Below are 18,385 nucleotides of genomic sequence, written 5' to 3' on the forward strand. Positions count from 1 at the left end.
AAGCCATTCCTCTGGGTACCTGGGTGGCTCAGTCGATTAAGCATCCGACTCTTGATTTCATCTCAGGTCATGATCTCAGGGTCCTGAGATCAAGCCCTCTGTGGGGTTCTGTGCTCAGTGCTAAGTCTACTTGAAATTCTCTCCCTCTGCTCCTCCCCCTACTCCCTCTCTCAAATAAATAATCCAAAGAAAGCACCCAGGAGAAAATTCCCTACTTTTCAGGTTAACTTCCTCATGCCATCTTCTAATTCAAATAGAGAACTCTAGTCAGAGAAATATGTCTTTTATGTAATAATTATTATGCTATGAGGAGATATTTTGACCTGTCATAAAAGACAAGTTTGAGAAAAATTTTGATTATACCCTCCATTCTGAAGAATGTTAATTTTGATGACTGGAAACAGGATAGTGATTCTTGATATATTTATCTTACAGTTTTAAAATTTAATACATATTGGGCTCCTGGGTGGTGCGGTTGGTTAAACATCCTTCTCTTGGTTTTGGCTCAGGTCATGATCTCAGGATTGTGAGACAGAGGCCCGTGCCGGGCTCAATGCTCAGCAGGGAGTCTGCCTGAGATTCTCTCTCTCTCTCCTTCTCCCTCTGCCCCTCCCAGTTGTGTGTGAGCATGCTCTCCCTCTCTCTTTCTCTCAAGATGAATAAACAAATCTTTAAAAAATATATAATACATATAAATGAATTTTGATAAGTAGATACTAGAACAAAACCAGAAGGAACTTCAATATTACTGATTTATCCTCCAATATTGATAAGTAATAATAACTCCCAAATAGGCAAGTTAATTAGTTGACCTGCTTGAACATTGATGCATAAGGCAATGAAAGCTATAAAATTTGCCAGTGGTAACTTTTTGACAATGATCAAATTCTAATTTTTTTCTTGCATCATACTGAACATTTTCAAAATATTAGTAATCTAGCTTTAAATGGGTTGGAAAAGTTGTTTCTTGAAGTTTCCCTTCCTTCCGATAGTTTTCTCTTCAGAAACCCCATGTTTGAAAGTTCTTTCTCCTAATTCTAATTGTTAACCAAGTTTTCACCTTTTATTTTTCTGAGCCACATGTAATCTCTTATTATAGTTCCTTTAAAATGACAGCTCTCTGGGGCGCCTGGGTGGCTCAGTCGTTAAGTGTCTGCCTTTGGCTCAGGTCATGATCCCAGGGTCCTGGGATTGAGCCCCACGCCAGGCTCCCTGCTCCTCGGGAGGCCTGCTTCTCCCTCTCCCACTCCCCCTGCTTGTGTTCCCTCTCTCACTGTGTCTCTCTCTGTCAAATAAATAAATAAATATTAAAAAAAATTAAAATGACAGCTCTCTAAGGACAAGGACTATGATTGTTTACCACTATTTCCCCAGCTCCTAAAACAGACCCAGCACGTGGTGTGCCTGCAAGATGATGATGATGATGATGATGAAGAAAATAAAGATCAGCATGATACACCAAATATTACCACTATGAATTAATACAATTCTAGAAAAAAAAAAAGAAGAGACTTAAAATTTTAGTCTGTGACTCATCATTGCTGACAAAGATGTAGTAGGTCATTTTTTTTTAAGTTGAAAATAATTTGTGAATCACTTTCAATTTCATAGACCACAAGAACTCTAGAAATAAAAATAGATCTACTGGGAGGTACATGACTTATGCTTGTAAATATCAATTTTATAAAAAGCTAACTTATTCAATTGACCAAAAATGATTTTTTTAGGTATGATCCATATTATCTAATACTTTGGGAACTTAGTAATTCTTTTTTCTTTTTTCTTTATTTTTAAAAGATTTTCTTTATCTGTTTGAGAGAGAGAGAGCAAAAGAGAGCCCAAACAGGGGGTAGGCCAAAGGGAAAGGGAGAAGCAGGCTCCCTGCTGAGCAAGGAGCCGGATTCCAGGCTCAATCCCAGGACCCTGGGATCATGATCTGAGCCGAAGGCAGACGCTTAACTGACTGAGCCACCCAGGTGCCCCATTTTTAATTCTTTTTTAAATAAGACCATCACATAAGTGGTGAATCTTAAAACACGTAGCTTTCATTAATATCATTGTAAAGCATGAGTGACAGATTTAGATTTGATTCTCTAGAGAAAAAGAAGTTATGTCAGGGAAGAGATCAAAGCTTGTGGGCAGTTTCAGAAGCTCAGCCTATGTCATTTACTTCTGGTAATCTTGCACAAATCTCTCAAACAAATTCTTAGTTTCCACATCTTAAAATGTGTCTGTTACTCCCTGGGATCTGGGGAGGATCACATGAGAAAATGTATATGAGAAAACTCGAGAAATTATAAAAAATTAGACAATGGTGACTATATTTTACTCCCAAGAGGGGCTTCTCCTGCCTCCTGTCGCCTTCCGCCCCTCCAGTGGCCCCTCCTGACCCTGAGGCTGCCGGGAACTCACCGAATCCAATGGACAATTCAGCCTCGGGCCTCGCAAGCAGCACACTTTGGTCCACCGCAGGGAGGGCTCACAGGAGAAGCTGAAACTCTCAGGTGGGCGTGTGAGGCCGGGAGACTTCGTGCTGGGCGGAAGCTCAAGTCCACCTGTGAGAATAGAAGGAAAAGTCAGCCAGCATGTCCTCTATCTTTGCGATCCTGCAGTCACCCACATGTCCTGAATCATCTTTACCTTAGCCTTATAGGACTGCCGGGGTGTCAAGTCAGGAACGTCTTTTCCCATCTTGCCTTTACTGTTGAAAAGGTTTATTCAATAGCTCAGTCTTATCCTCCAGGAACAACTGATACCTCATAAAGGATAAATAGCTTGTTTGATTTTTAGAAGCCAGTCTTTACCTCTGATCCATTATAAGGTGATTCTAGGTATTTGCATTTGTCCTTAAGGTTTTTGGAACTTCTGAGTCCTAGCATCGTACATACCTCATGCAATTGAATCAGTGGAGTTGGGCATCATGGACACAAGATTGAATTATGTTTTATGTGGTAGCAATTTGACATAGTTGAAAAAGTACTCTGCTAGGTGCCTGGAGATTTGGCTCTGCCATTAACTAGCTGGGAACCCTTGGACAACTCATTTAATTTTCTGGACCCGTTTTCTCTGAGGTAAATGGGTGATACTTATAGTACTATTTATTTGTGCTTTTGTGATTTTATGCTGAAGACCCTCACCTTGTTGGCTAGGCACTTTTCAATCTCAAAGCTCTCTGAATCTCCAATAACTTCTCCATCTGGTAAAACGGTAAAGACGAACAATCGAGCAATGGGAGCAATGTCCGACTCCACAGGGAAGGATAAGGAAAAACTGCCTTTTACGGGGACATGGAGAAAATGAGACAAGACGGTCATGGGTCAGAACACTGTTGTTAGATCTTAACCCAGTTTAGAACTGTGCCTACTCATTCAATGGCATAGGCTCTTTAATGTCATTCTAATTATTTGGTGAAATTAATTGGCTAATGTGTCCCTTTACAACTTCAATTCCAGAATAAGTAAAAATTCCTTACACTCAAGTCTGTGTCTGATTTCCACTTAACTAAGGTGGTAAACAACTTATGTCAGAATAGCTCAAAATTATTCTACATATGTATGTATACACAAAATATTTTATAAAGTCTGCTGGACTCAGTTAAAAATTATAGAATAAGGAAGTTCTTATATATGTCATATATACAATGAGTATATATCTCATATATCTATATGATGAATGAAAACCATTTCACTTAGACTGCAGGCCAGAGGTGATTCTCAATTTAAATTCAGAGCTATAATTTATAAGATATAATCATAGGGTTCACTTTTTTTTCCAAATATGTCTTTTCTTATCGTGGTGAAAAAACACATAAAATTCACCATCTTAACCATTTTAAAGTGTATAGTTCAGTAGTGTTAAGTATATTCACGTTGTTGTGAAGCAGATCTCCAGAACTTTCTCATGTTGCAAATCTGAAACTATGCTCATTTAAAAACAACTCTTCTGTCTCCCCCCGCTGCCACACCCCGCCCTTGGGAATGACTAAAGCAGTGTCAGGGCATTCATATTTTTGTCCCATTGGAGGGATCAAGTTCAACTTAGGGCGCCTGGGTGGCTCAGTTGGTTAAGCGACTGCCTTCAGCTCAGGTCATGATCCTGGAGTCCTGGGATCGAGTCCCGCATCAGGCTCCCTGCTCAGCAGGGAGTCTGCTTCTCCCTCGGACCCTCCCCCCTCTCACGTGCTCTCTCTCTCTCTCTCTCATTCTCTCTCTCAAATAAATAAAATCTTTAGAAAAAAAAAATTCAACTTAGACCCCTAAAAGGAAATAAGTTTCTCTCTAATAGGAGGGTAGTTTAAATCCTTGTATTGCCATGTCTGGGAGTGAGCAATAGTAGTTCAGAATAGATTGAAGCATCATAAAAATAGAAAGAGAAGTCATGGCAGATTTTTTTTTCCCCAGAGAATATTGGAAGGAAAGTAACCTTTTAGTGATGAAATTTGTGAAGGTTTTGTCATTTAAAATCTGAATTCTGAATTTAAAACAGACTCAGAAATAGTTCTGAAATTAGTAATCTGCACCATGAGGTTAAAACTGCAGAATAGTATAAGAAAAGAACAAGATGAGCAAGCTATGAAAAGTTGAATTTAGACAAATTGTGAACAGAGTTGGTTCTTTTAACTAATAGAGTTGATTTTCCATACATCTTTATGAAGAACAAACTGGTAATTAATAACATAACTACAATGTGTGGTTAAAAGAGTTTTATTATAAATACTTGTAAATTCACTGAGTATATAAAGAAATTCTTTTCAATTATTGGCTGAGTTACTTGAATTATTTTTTTTGTGATGTCTACATGAAGTAAATAATGAATAAACTCTTCCTTATATTATTATGTAGAGATCCTTTTCCGAATGATGCACAAATTAAAATATCAGGAAAGAAAAATCAGATAAAGATATAATGTTTTAAGACATTCATCTATTTCTATAAAGGTGTTATATGTTCCATTATTGTAAGAAAATAGAAAAATAGGCTATATGATGCATTGAAGGGAAATAATGCACATGTGGGTCCATTCTCTATATCAAACTATCCCTATATAAATATTGGGATAAGTGATATTCAAAGTTGGCAGCACTCTTTAACATTTAATTCAAACAACTGTTAATTTTTTTAAAGATTTTATTTATTTATTTGAGAGAGCGAGAATGAGAGAGAGAGAGAGAGAGCACATGAGAGAGGGGAGGGTCAGAGGGAGAAGCAGACTCCCCGCTGAGCAGGGAGCCCAATGCGGGACTCGATCCCGGGACTGCAGGATCATGACCTGAGCCAAAGGCAGTCGCTCAACCAACTGAGCCACCCAGGCGCCCCAGCAATTGTTAATTTTTTATAAAAATTCTATGTATTCATTAGAGGGAGAGAGAGAGAGCCAAGCAGGAGGGAGAGGCAGAGGGAGGAGCAGACTCCCTGTTGAACTGGAAGCCAGAAGTGGGGCTTGATCCCAGGACCTGGAGATCATGACCTGAGCTGAAGGCAGACACTTAACCAAATGAGCCACCCAGGTGCCCCCACAACAGTTAATTGTTGAGAGTACTAATTAGTACTTTCTTTCAAATTAAACCTCCTCCAGAAAGGGGAACCCTCCTACACTGTTGGTGGGAATGAAAGCTGGTACAGGCAGGTAAGTGTCTGCCTTCGGCTCAGGTCATGATCTCCAGGTCCTGGGATCAAGCCCCATTTCTGGCTTCCAGCTCAGTGGGGAGTCTGCTTCTCCCTCTGCCTCTCCCCTCTGCTCGTGCTCTCTCTCTCTCTCAAATGAATAAATCAGTATGGAGTTTCCTCAAAAAGTTGAAAATAGAGCTACCCTATGACCCAGCAATTGCACTACTGGGTATTTACCCCAAAGACACAAATGTAGTGATCTGAAGATGCACATGTACCCCAATGTTTATAGCAGCAATGTCCACAATAGCCAAACTATGGAAAGAGCCCAGATGTCCATCAACAGATGAATGGATAAAGAAGATGTGGTATATATACACAATGGAATATTATGCATCCATCAAAAATTGAAATCTTGCCATTTGCAACGATGTGGATGGAACTAGGGGGTATTATGCTAAGTGAAATAAGTCAATCAGAGAAAGACAAGTATCATATGATCTCACTGATATGAGGAATTTGAGAAACAAGACAGAGGATTATAGGGGAAGGGAGGGAAAAATGAAACAAGACAAAGCCAGAGAGGGAGACAAACTATGAGAGACTCTTAATCTCAGGAAACAAACTGAGGGTTGCTGGAGTGGAGGGGGGTGGGAGGGATGGGGTGGCTGGGTGATGGACACTGGGGAGGGTATGTGCTATGGTGAGCGCTGTGATTTGTGTAAGACTGATGAATTACAGACCTGTATCCCTGAAACAAATAATACATTATATGTTAATAAAAATAAATTAATTAAACCTCCTCCAGTATAGTTCAATATGGAAAAACAAAAATATAATTGATGTTTTACTTTTCCAGCCTGAGAGAGAAAGGAACTATTAAAAAAAATCATGGGGTGCCTGGGTGGCTCAGTTAAGCGTCTGCCTTTGGCTCAGGTCATGATCCCAGAGTCCTGGGATCAAGTTCTGCTTAGGGCTCCTTGCTCTGCAGGGAGTCTGCTTCTCCCTCTGCCCCTCCTCCAACTCATTCTGTCAATTTCTCTCTCTCTCTCAAATAAATATATAAAATCTTTTTTAAAAAATCACAGCTATGGAACAAATCCCAACCGTTGTTAAGTTTAGCTCTGGGTCGAGGTGGAGTTTGGTGAAATATTTGCCTTAATTTCAGTTAATTACAAGAATGCTCATGGGTTCTTTTTCCAGGGATTTAAATCCTGACATGATTTAATTAAGATAGAAAATAATCCTCTTTCCTTTCCCCCAACTTATTCATGAAGTGCACTCAAAATCACGTGTGAGTTCACAGTTTCATGCTTGCAGCGCACACAGTAAGCATCCTCATTAATTGTTGAAGGAAGAGAGCATTTCCTGAGGGAAGAAAGCCTAGCCCAGAGCCCGGCATAGGAAAAAAAAAAAACAGTCCATCATCTTTTTCCTCGCTGTTCTCCATGATACTTAACTCTCTTCTCTGCAATACTAAAATTAAAGATGACCACTTCACATTTATTGTTAGGGTTAAAAAACAGAAGGAAGCTTAGATTTTCAGAAGTTTCTAATTTAAATGTCAGATAGAAGAAACACACTGAAGTGAAAAAAGTGTGCCTTAGGAGGCAATCCAATTTATCTGTTGACTGTGTTGAATAAAAAAAAGTTAGAGTTCATAAGGAGAGCATCTTTTGTGTCCTTATTATAAAGGGATAATGGGAATAATATCCCATTTGTAAGCTGTCACTGACGTGTGAAGCTCGATGTGTTGGGAAGGATATGGGGGAGCAAATTTAAGGAAACTCACAGTCTCTTAGCTGTATAGGCACAACATGTGTCCCTGATCTGACGATGTTCCCCTTAGCCATGATCTGAAATGAAAAATCAACAAAAAAGCAACCTTTTTGAGCCTAACACACTTCTCAACATTTACTCCCCACATGACCTGCCTTGGATTCTTGAATCTCTGCTAGAGAGAATGAACTGCATAAAAATGAAAGAATCAAGGGGAACATGGATGAGAAAGGAAGTTGGTGGGGCACCGGTGAACCACTTTTCCTGGCCCGTTAACCACTTTTGTCTACTGATAAACTCCAAATATATTTTGTGTCCTTATTCTTACCAGGTAATAAAAAATGAGCTCCTTAGGCTCCCCAATGGCCTTCCCGTTGAGTATATAGTATGCCTTGATAATCTGAGTTTGGCCACAGGGCAGGGTACCAGCCATAGGTTCCAGGTGAACATAATTCCCATGTAAGGAGAAGGCATGCTTTGCAATGTGCTGAGCTGCCTGGTGTTCCTCTTGTAGCCATACAGAGTTAAAACACAAGTCAGGTTGCGTGTGGTAGGCCTGGTAAAACAGAAAAACAAAGAATCAATAACGTCTTGAAATTCTTCACTTTAGCTTCCCATCAAAATGGAGAGTTAAAATTTTGTGTCTTCCTTTCTAACATACTAAGCATCGCCCTCATCCCTGTTGACCACCAAAGAAACAAATGATCACCTTCCCAAATTACAGTGATTAAAAGGAAATAATCTACCCATTAATCTCCTTTGCCCTGATTCTGCTAAATCATCACTGATTTATCTTTTCTTCTGTGGCTCAAGGCCAGAGGAACAATGATGTCCCAGTGAGAGTGGTAAATAATCATAGTAAGCAGAAAAGGAAGTCTTTAGATAATAGAAGTCCCATGTAAGTTGGTTGAATTAAAATTATGTTATATATATTAATGTAATATTTTATAACTATAAGGGCTTCAAAATTGTTTATAAATAATCCCAGCAAATTATCATCTATGCTTCTTATCATTATTATGACTTGATTTTCAAGGCCTTGTAGTTTCTGGACCTTTAAGCCTTACCAATGGTGTTTAGCAGATAATGCCATTTATTTCCCCTGCAGTGGTTGCTCTTTAGCTATTTTATGGATACACTTGTTTTCTTTTTCTGGATTTACTAGGTTTATTTTGGGGACCTTTCTATTTGCTCTCATGATAAAGTTCCTGCTGTTTTTTTTATTACTGTTTTTAAGTATATCATACTAATAATTTACAGCTCTGTTTATCATTATAGAGTTTCAAATATAGGGACACTCCACTTATCTTTTCAATCTTAAGGAAGACATTAAGCATCATTCCATATTTTAAATTGAATTAACATGTGAACTTTGGGAAATGGAAAAAATTTAAATGCTGTTTATCTAAGTTGGAATCAATAAATCATTGTCTTTCACCAATTCTTTGTTTGAAACTACAAGCATAAAATCTTTTTGGTTGTAGAAATCTTTTGATCATCATCATTAGGCAAATATATTAAGTGTGTGTGGGGTTCTGATCACTCTTCAAATTATCTGAGTGGACATAGAAAAACAACATAAAACAAATTACATGAATTACTTACCCATTGAAGAATTGATATGGTGCAGAACCAAATCCTATAAGATTTTTTTTGCATAATACATAACATTTTAAAGATAATGCTAATGAATTGATCAGACACTTTGACAGTATCTCTTCTACCATTTGTTGTTGTTTTTTTTTTAAATTTTTTATTGTTATGTTAATCACCATATATTACATCATTAGTTTTTGGTGCAGTGTTCCATGATTCATTGTTTGTTCATAACACCCAGTGCCCCATGCAGAACGTGCCCTCCTCAATACCCATCACCAGGCTAACCCATCCCCCTACCCCCCTTTTTGTTGTTTTTAATTAAATTTTTAATTCCTAAGTTTATCCTTAAGTTGGACAGCTTCTTATTTCTCTCTCTCAAATACAATATGTGTGCTTCTTCACTTCTGAATAAATGATTGTTATACTAAAGTTTCTCTTTGTCCTCAGGTTTTTTTTTTTCTTTCATACTTACCATGACAGAAATTTTGTTAGCCAAAACATTAGTAGTATTGATTGAAAACTGAACAAGACCCTGGTCATTGGTAGTTGCACTGTAAAGATAATTTGCTTCATTTGCAGAGATAAAGACAAGTTTATTGGGGATGGGCACATCTTTCCCATCCACCAGAAGCACCTAAAGAAGAAAAGAATTTGATAAGTTATGTGGATAATATTCAGAGAAGACAGAACTCATGGAAACAAATTCTTTTGCTACCATAACTGAAAGAAAAGCAAAAGCAAATCCAGAAAACAACCCTTCTATATTGACTACAAAATTTTTTTTTTTTCCTATTTGTATCCTCATGTCTTTCACCTTTTCTTTTTTTTTTTTTTGGCTCCTCAGGTATTTTGTATCTCCTGAAACAAACCACATAAGCTGTCCCACAAAAAGTGTTTCTTTTTGAGAAAAATTATAAGTAATTTTAAAGAAATAATTATGGAATGGATAAATAATTACAAATACTTATAAAAGGGGTAAAATTATTAGTTAAAAATAATATGTATACCTTTTTAAAAAATTTTATTATGTTATGTTAGTTACCATACAGTACATCATTAGTTTTTGATGTAGTGTTCCATGATTCATTGTTTGCGTATAACATCCAGTGCTCCATGCAATACGTGCCCAAGTATGAAAATAATTTAATAATAGTGGCCATAAAATGTACACAATTATAGTTCCTATGTCAGAAATAAAACTACACATATCCAGTCTAGACATATGGGAAGGAAAAGAAAAAAGAGAGAGAGGGAAACAAACCATAAGACAAGTCTTAACGATAGAGAACAAACTGAGGGTTGATGGAGGGTAGAGGGTGGGGGATGGGCTAGATGGGTGATGGGTTTAAGGAGGGCACTCGTGATGAGCACTGAGAGTTATATGAACAAAATTCTACTCCTGAAACCAATATTACACTATATGTTAATTAACTAAAATTTAAATAAAAAATTGAAAAAGAAAAAAATAAAAAAACCACTTATTTATTTCTAAATAGAACAGCAGGTATAAAGGAGGATACTGGTAGCCATAAATTGAGAATCATTTGTGAGAAATTCCCTTAAAATTCTGAAGCTGGCTGGATATCGGTGGAAATATATTTATTGTCAAATGGATGGTAGAAAGGTTTGACATAATAATTAACTCATATCACGTTAAGCATCTTCATTAGCTATATGTTCTAAAAAAATAATACCTCTGGTTCTCAAAATACTGTAGTATGTGATTGCACATTTTATCAGTGATACTTACAAAGGAAAGTAGTTTTGCTTGGCTTCATGGTTTGGGTCATATTAATTAACTGATATCATTAACTAGTTGTAGGCTACATCACTGTGCCCTGAAGATAGGTACAACTGGGTACTTCATTACTTGTGAATTGCAGTATACTCTACCTGTCCAAAGAAGGGGATTCCTCGTCTAAAGTGTGAATCCACTTTCACAAACTTGAGTCTGGTTACAATGTTTGTGATTTCACTGGTCCCATTTCCAGTAAATACTGTCTAAAAATATGTAGAGAAGAGTAAGTACTCTTGGAAGTTACTAGTACCAAAATTCATTTCCTTCCACTTTCCTATGACCCTTATTTTGTTATGGAAAACAAAGGATTTTTATTGTTTCACCCCCTATATTAATTTAGAGTTCAAACCTGTTCCCTCTTCTCTGATCTTGGCTTCCACTTTAAGTTGGTTTTCATAACCCATATTTTTAATCTGGAGTACATTTGATTTTACTTCTTGGGTGATGCAGCCATTGCTGTTGAGCTGAGAGAAATAAAAAAAATTGATAAATGCCATACTGATTAAGACCAATAGTCACCAAATCTATTATTTTCCTTCCGATGCCAACACAACTTCTTTGGGTTAAACATGTTAACTGACCTTCAGGAATTTAATATTCGTGTGTTTAAATTCTCTAAGGGTTAGACATCAAAATGAGAATTTTATTGACCAGGAATAGAAATTATTTTTCCTTTTTGGTGGTAAATATTTTGGGATAAGCTTACTCCAATGTCCTCTTTCCATTGAGTAAAATGGGGTAGCTCAATGGTTGACAACAATGATAGCCTCTAGAGAGAAAACTGTAAACTAACCTGTTGACTGAATTTTTCACAGAACTCTGGCTTCTCACAATAAGTGGGATGAAATAATTTTCTGCACATGCTTACAGTTGCAAGTCCTGGGACAGGTTTCCCGTAGGTGTATCTGTCACATAAGAAATACATCAGGAATTGAAGAAAGGTTTCTACATTTTCCACCACCAACCCACCACAGGTCAAACAATTACTCTCTGTAGTTCCTTGCACTTCTTTATCATTTTGGGCTCATAGCAATTGAAATATGCCTGGAAAACATCTTTATCAAGAGGTACTACTCATTAAAACATTTGAAATTTTGCTGCAATGTACAATCAAGTTTCCTTCAGGATTTAAAAAATTTCTTCCTTTTAGCCTATTTATTTTTTTTATCATTCTTTTTATTCTGTCATTGTAAAATCAAAACTTGTTGCTTATACCAAATGAGAAAACTTAGGTAATTAATAGAACACAAATAAATAAATAATAGAAATAACAAACCCAACATAACATGCATACACACACACACACACACACACACAGATGGAGAGGGAGAAAGAGCCCTGATAAAACCTAACAAACATGAGGCTTATAAAAAAAAATTGTGTGTGTGTGAACTCTATATTTCTATTAGTTTTCCCTTAATAAAAATGGAATAATTAGTAATCAGTTTGCTTTGGGCATTAGTTTTCTTTCCTATTTGTAAATGTCTCAAATATCACTTCAAATAAAAAATGTAATCAAGAGCAACTTATTCTGAAACCCCTTTTCAAGATACAGATATCAGTCCAGGATGCTGTTAAATTAAACAAATAATTCCTTGGTCATGACTCCAAGACGGAATTGAGGCAGAGGTCCAGATGCTTTGATGCTTCCAGTGTATAATGTTCAGATGGGCATATGTTTGTTTGTTTTTTTCTTTTACCATGCGTGCTCCCTCTGTTACTGATGATTTGTAGGAAATGAGTTTTAATTCTCAAGGTTGAAATGAACTGTAAGAATTGTTTGTAATTGCAAAAGATTAAAGAAGAAAGGAACACTACAAGACAAAAAATTTCAAAAATAACATTAGTAAGTCCTTCACTATTAATTACTTTAAATGTAAACAGATTAAATTATCCAATAAAAACAAAGGGGACAAATGGATAAAAATACAAGATCCAACTATATGCTATATACAAGAGACACACTTTATATTTAAAGGCACATATAGCTTTTTATCTTGATGAAGTCCCAAAAGTTCATTTTTGCTTTTGTTTCACTAGCTTTTGGAGATGAATCTTGAAAGAAGTTGCTGTGGCTGATGTCAAAGAGGTTATTGCCTATGGTTTCCTCTAGGATTTTGATGGATTCCTGTCTCACACTGAGGTCTTTCATCCATTTTGAGTTTATCTTTGTGTATGGTGTTAGAGAATGGTCGAGTTTCATTCTTCTGCATGTGGCTGTCCAATTTTCCCAGCACCATTTATTGAAGACACTGTCTTTTTTCCATTGGCTATTCTTTCCTGCTTTGTTGAAGATTATTTGACCATAGAGGGGAGGGTCCATATCTGGGCTCTCTATTCTGTTCCATTGGTCTATATGTCTCTTTTTGTGCCAGTACCATGCTGTTTTGGTGATCACTGCTTTGTAATATAGCTTGAAATCGGGCAACGTAATGCCCCCAGCTTTGTTTTTCTTTTTCAACACTTCCTTGGTGATTTAGGGTCTTTTCTGATTCCATACAAATTTTGGGATTGTTTGTTCTAGCACTTTGAAAAATGTCATTGGAATTTTGATTGGGATGGCATTGAAGGTATAGATTGCTCTGGATAGCATAGACATTTTAACAATGTTTATTCTTCTGATCCATTAGTATGGAATATGTTTCCATCTTTTTGTGTCTTCTTCAATTTCTTTCATGAGTGTTCTGTAGTTCCTAGAGTATAGATCCTTTACTTCTTCGGTTAGGTTTATTCCAAGGTATTTTATGGTTTTTGGTGCTATTGCAAATGGAATCATTTCTCTAATTTCTCTTTCTACAGTTGCATTGTTAGTGTATAAGAAAGCAACTGATTTGGGTACAGCATAAGGAATATAGTCAAAGACACTGTAATTGTGTTATATGGTGACAGATGGTAGCTACACTTGGACTGAGCACAGCATAACATATAAACTTGTTGAATCCCTATGTTGTACACCTGAAACTAATGTCACATTATGTGTCACCTATACTTAAATAAAAAGGAACGTATACCAAAAAATAAGTCACCCAAGTCAGAAAAGAAGTAAAACTATCACTATTTGCATAGGACATAATATTATATATAATATTATATATAGAAACGCCTCTAGTGACTTCGCACACACACAAAAAACTGTTAGAACTAATAAACCAATTCCATAAAGTTGCAGGATAAAAAATCAACATACAAACCCAGCTGTGTTTCTGTACACTAACAATGAACTATATGAAAAAGAAATGAAGAAAACAATCCTATGTACAATAACAAAAAAAGGAATAAAAGACTTAGTAATACACTTAGCCAAGGAGGTGTACGCTGAAAACTACAAAACATCAATGAAAGAAAGTAGTCACAAATAAATGGAAAGACACCCTATGTTCGTGAGTTGGAAGACAATATTAAGATATCCATACTACCCAAAGCAATCTCCAGATTCAGTGCAATCCCTATCAAAATCCTAATGGCATTCTTTACAGGAATAGAAAAAATAATCTTAAAATTCATATGGAACAACAAAGGACACTAAATACTCCAAACAATTTTGAGAAAAAAGGAAAAGCTGGAGGCATCACACTTCCTGGTTTATACAATATGGCCCTGGCATGAAGATGGATATGTAGATCTACGGAACAAAGCCCAGAAAGAAATTCATTTATATATATTGTCTTTGACAAGGGTGCCAAGAATACACTGTGAGGAAAGGATAGTATCTTCAACAAAAGTGTTGGGAAAACTGGGTATCTATACGCAAAAGAATGAAATTAAACCTTTATATTACACCATACACAAAAATTGACTCAAAATAGATTAAAGACTTAAATGTAAGACATGAAATTATAAAATTTCTATCAAAAATATAGGGGGAAAGCTTTATGATCCTGGTCATTATGCATTTTGTTGATGGAAATGTAAAATGGTGCAGACGCTATGAAAAACAGCATGGAGGTTTCTCAAAAAATTAAAAATAGAGATTATTTCGGGTTTTAAAAATCTGTTCTTACACTGCACCAAGAGGATCTATGATCTATCTATGCACAATACTCCAGGTATCCTCGTAAAATTGGCCAGAGGAGAAATTAAAATCAATCAATTCAATGTACCATTAGGAAGTAGTCAGGCAAATCCAGCAAGTGGGACATTTGCAGGCCAGCTGACCTATGCTCTTTAATAAGTTAACATCACGGGGAGAAAAGGAGGCTAAAGACTTTTAAAACTTTAACATATTTATGGATTCCCATGGCTTGTTAAAAAATACTGGAGAAAAAAATTGGAAGGGGGGAGAATAAATGGAACAAAATTGGCAAAATTTCAAAATTTTTGTCATGGTTGATGGGTACATGGATTTTCATTTTACTATTTTGTTAACTTTTGCATTCAATTGAAAATTTCCATTGTAGAGAGTTGGAAAAAAAGGGTACATGTGAGTCATGATAATCAAAAGCAATGAGTAAACAGCATTTTTAGAAAAATTGAGGGAACTTGAGTCTAAAATAAGAATTAGTATTGGAAAATTACTTTTAATTTTGTAAAGTGTCATAATGGCATCATGACTATGTAGGAAAATGTCAGTAATTTTTAGAGGTACATAGTACTGCATCGAGGGTAAAATGTCATGGTCTTTGTAATTTATCCTGAAATGTTAAAGCAAAAAAAAAAAATATGTAGCAAATATAGAAAGATGTCAATTGTTAAAATCACAATTATGGGTGTCCTCTATTCCTTTGTATATTTGAAAATTTTAACAATAAGCAATTGAAATAGGTCATTGAAATAATATTTTTAATTCTGTGGAAAATTAATTTATGATTATGTACCTAGCCAAATAATGACTCAAAATTGAGGCAAAATATGAAATTTCAGACAAAAGTAATTTAACTCACATCCCACATACTGATACGTTCACTTTTTCATCCAGGATACTGATTATCTTTGGCACCTGAACTTTGACGTCAAACTTGGGAAGCACTGTTGATAGAGAAAATGGAAACAGGGAGGCTGGTGAGCATTTAATGGAAATACAAATATTTCATGTTTATAACTTTTCCCAAAATAATACCCTGAAAAGCTAGATCCATTTTTCAAGTGCCAGCTTTAAGATGATAAGTTTTAACAATTCACACAAAATTTAATTGCCTTTGTGATCACAGCAGATCTCAATGACACTAACAAAGGATGATGGCTCCACTGAAATAAGAATTCTAATACTCAGCAAAGTGTAACTTGCTACTGAAAATCAAGCTCTTGTGAGCTTCTGGAGCACAGAATTGTGATGACTTTACAAACAGCTCAAACTGATTCTAATCCAAGTTCAACATACCAATGGGAGATTCAGAAAGTCTAAGTGAGTGCACGGTGTGAAACAAAAAGTTATGTCCTTTTCATGTCTCAGAAGCCATACCAAATTCTTCTACAGTGAAGGGGTGCTCTATCCTTTCGCCCAATTCCTTCTGTACCACCACCTTGTAAGAACCCTGAATGGGCTCAGACGAGCGGGGAAAGGCCAGCTGTTGGAGGCCACTCTCCAACCTGGGACTCTGCCATTGTGCAACTCGATTTCTTTTTGGGTCCTAGAGGTAAACAAGGAACATGGGGAATAATTATGTAGCCATGATAGTCCTTGAACCAAACAAATGATTTTGGGGTTGGTAACTGGTTCTTGCTTTCAGAAGAGATAAACACAGAAGAAAGATAAAACAGAATAAACCTGATATCTGGGAGTAGGAAATTTTAGATCTGAAAGGTTTTTTTTTTTTTAATAGTAATTCATCTGTAAGGACTATCAGAACTTCTAACCTTAAATGTGCTGATTTCCCTATGTAAGGCTCTTTCTGTTGCTTACCTCAAGGTATACCAGTGGAATCTATATGAAAAAAGGAAAGAAGAGATGTGATTAGAATTTCCCCAAAGGCTGTGATTTCAGACTTATGATCCAATAGTTTACTCAGGAAAAGTAGAATCTGTAGTAAGACATAACAAAATTTAACCTGAAACGTTAAAGAACTAGAATTACTTAGGGAAACCGGTAAATAGTTCTAAGAAAAGCATAAATATTTCCACAATAATCATTGTGTTGCCATTTCTCTGAAAAATATTATTGGTGAATAAGTTTTATTAACATTTACTAATTTATTAATATTATTTACCACTAATATGTAGGTACTGAAGTCTTCTTAATAAAGAATATGACTATACTCTTTACTTGCATATATTAGGAAGTGGATATTTTTTTAAAAGATTTATTTATTTATTTATTTGACAGAGAGAGAGAGACAGCGAGAGAGGGAACACCAGCAGGGGGAGTGGGAGAGGGAGAAGCAGGCTTCCCGCGGAGCAGGGAGCCCGATGTGGGGCTGGATCCCAGGACCCTGGGACCATGACCCCAGCCGAAGGCAGACGCTTAACTGACTGAGCTACCCAGGCACCCCAGAAAATGGATATTAATAGAGTGATATGTTATTATAATTTAGACCAAATAGGAATAGAGTTGTCAGAATGATTTGGTTAATAATTAACCAAGAATATTTTTTCTAATTTAAAAATTACATTTTTAAAGTAGCTTTATTTCTTTGCCTTGTTAAATGCCAGTTAGAGGAAGGGACACTCAATCAGCAAAGACAAAATCTTTGTATATAATATATATTTTATATTATATCTATGTTATATTATATATTAACATATATCATAGAATATATGTATATAAAATATACATATATGTATTTACTACCATATTACAATTTTTCTACCATATAGATAGATGGATAGATATATTCAGAATCAACGGAACTCTTCGTGGTTTAATTAATCATAAACTCCTCGGAAGTATGGGTATGGATAGCTCCTAACTTTTTTATTGTGTCTCTTCATGTTTAATGTATTGTGCTCACAGCAATAAATCTAGCTATTGTCGAATGATTGATTACTGTTATAAGAGAAATAGCTTCCCCATCTCTCACCCTGCAATTATGCCTTACATAAGACTCTAGATCTGTGGTGCTGCTGGAGCCCAGGTTCCAAAAGGAATGTTTTCCATCTTCTTGCTTTTCCGGGACCTTCCTGCTCCCACTAGGGTGAGTCCTCCCACCCCGCCACCAAAATCAAAACTCTTGAGATACCTACCAGTTCATTCAGGGGGTGAAAATTCTCATCCACAGAGACAATACGGAATTTTACTGAAAAAGAGATTCCTTGGTAAGACTCAGACATGATAAAGCAGGGAATGTGTGTGCTAAGTCAGGAAGCTAAGCGTTGGGGATTTTGCAAGTTTACTCTGCAAAACCTGCTGAAGGGTGCCCTCTCCTTCTCAGTGCTGCCCCCACTGAGGGAAATAGAGGAATTTCCCGACATACCTGTCTGTCCTGGTTTATAGATGGGTTTGTCTGTCTGGACAAAGACCAGACTTTTGAGTATTCTTTACCAGCACCGTGTTCTTCTTCCTAAAGTCTTGTGTTGGTCCCTTTATCTGGACAGTACGGAATGCCACCTCTGGAGAGGACGAAATCCTTGGGAGCTAAGGAACAAAGAACACTGCTGAGGAGCGACACAATCTTCTCCCCCCTCCCCAGTCTTCCATCCATTACTGTTTTCTATCTCTCTCTCAGCTTCA

At 36.5% G+C, this 18,385-nt stretch overlaps 1 protein-coding gene across 1 annotated transcript in view; it reads right to left on the reverse strand.

Moving 5' to 3' along the window:
- The window catches only part of LOC148163700 (pregnancy zone protein-like), a 56,503-nt gene that overhangs the window by 20,730 nt on the left and 17,388 nt on the right, over positions 1-18,385 (reverse strand). Inside the window, exons 3-12 of the mRNA XM_088025703.1 lie at positions 18,197-18,289; positions 16,181-16,349; positions 15,663-15,747; positions 11,576-11,687; positions 10,878-10,985; positions 9,457-9,618; positions 7,714-7,941; positions 7,399-7,462; positions 3,138-3,274; positions 2,484-2,555 (exon numbers count right to left, since the gene is read on the reverse strand). Coding sequence (XP_087881829.1) covers positions 2,484-2,555; positions 3,138-3,274; positions 7,399-7,462; positions 7,714-7,941; positions 9,457-9,618; positions 10,878-10,985; positions 11,576-11,687; positions 15,663-15,747; positions 16,181-16,349; positions 18,197-18,289 — 1,230 coding nt within the window. The remainder of the gene's footprint in view (positions 1-2,483; positions 2,556-3,137; positions 3,275-7,398; positions 7,463-7,713; positions 7,942-9,456; positions 9,619-10,877; positions 10,986-11,575; positions 11,688-15,662; positions 15,748-16,180; positions 16,350-18,196; positions 18,290-18,385) is intronic.

This window comes from Eumetopias jubatus, unplaced genomic scaffold (assembly GCF_037043125.1).
Source record: "Eumetopias jubatus isolate StellerSeaLion01/CBP00866 unplaced genomic scaffold, mEumJub1_p1.0 scaffold_8, whole genome shotgun sequence".
Lineage (NCBI taxonomy): Eukaryota > Metazoa > Chordata > Mammalia > Carnivora > Otariidae > Eumetopias > Eumetopias jubatus.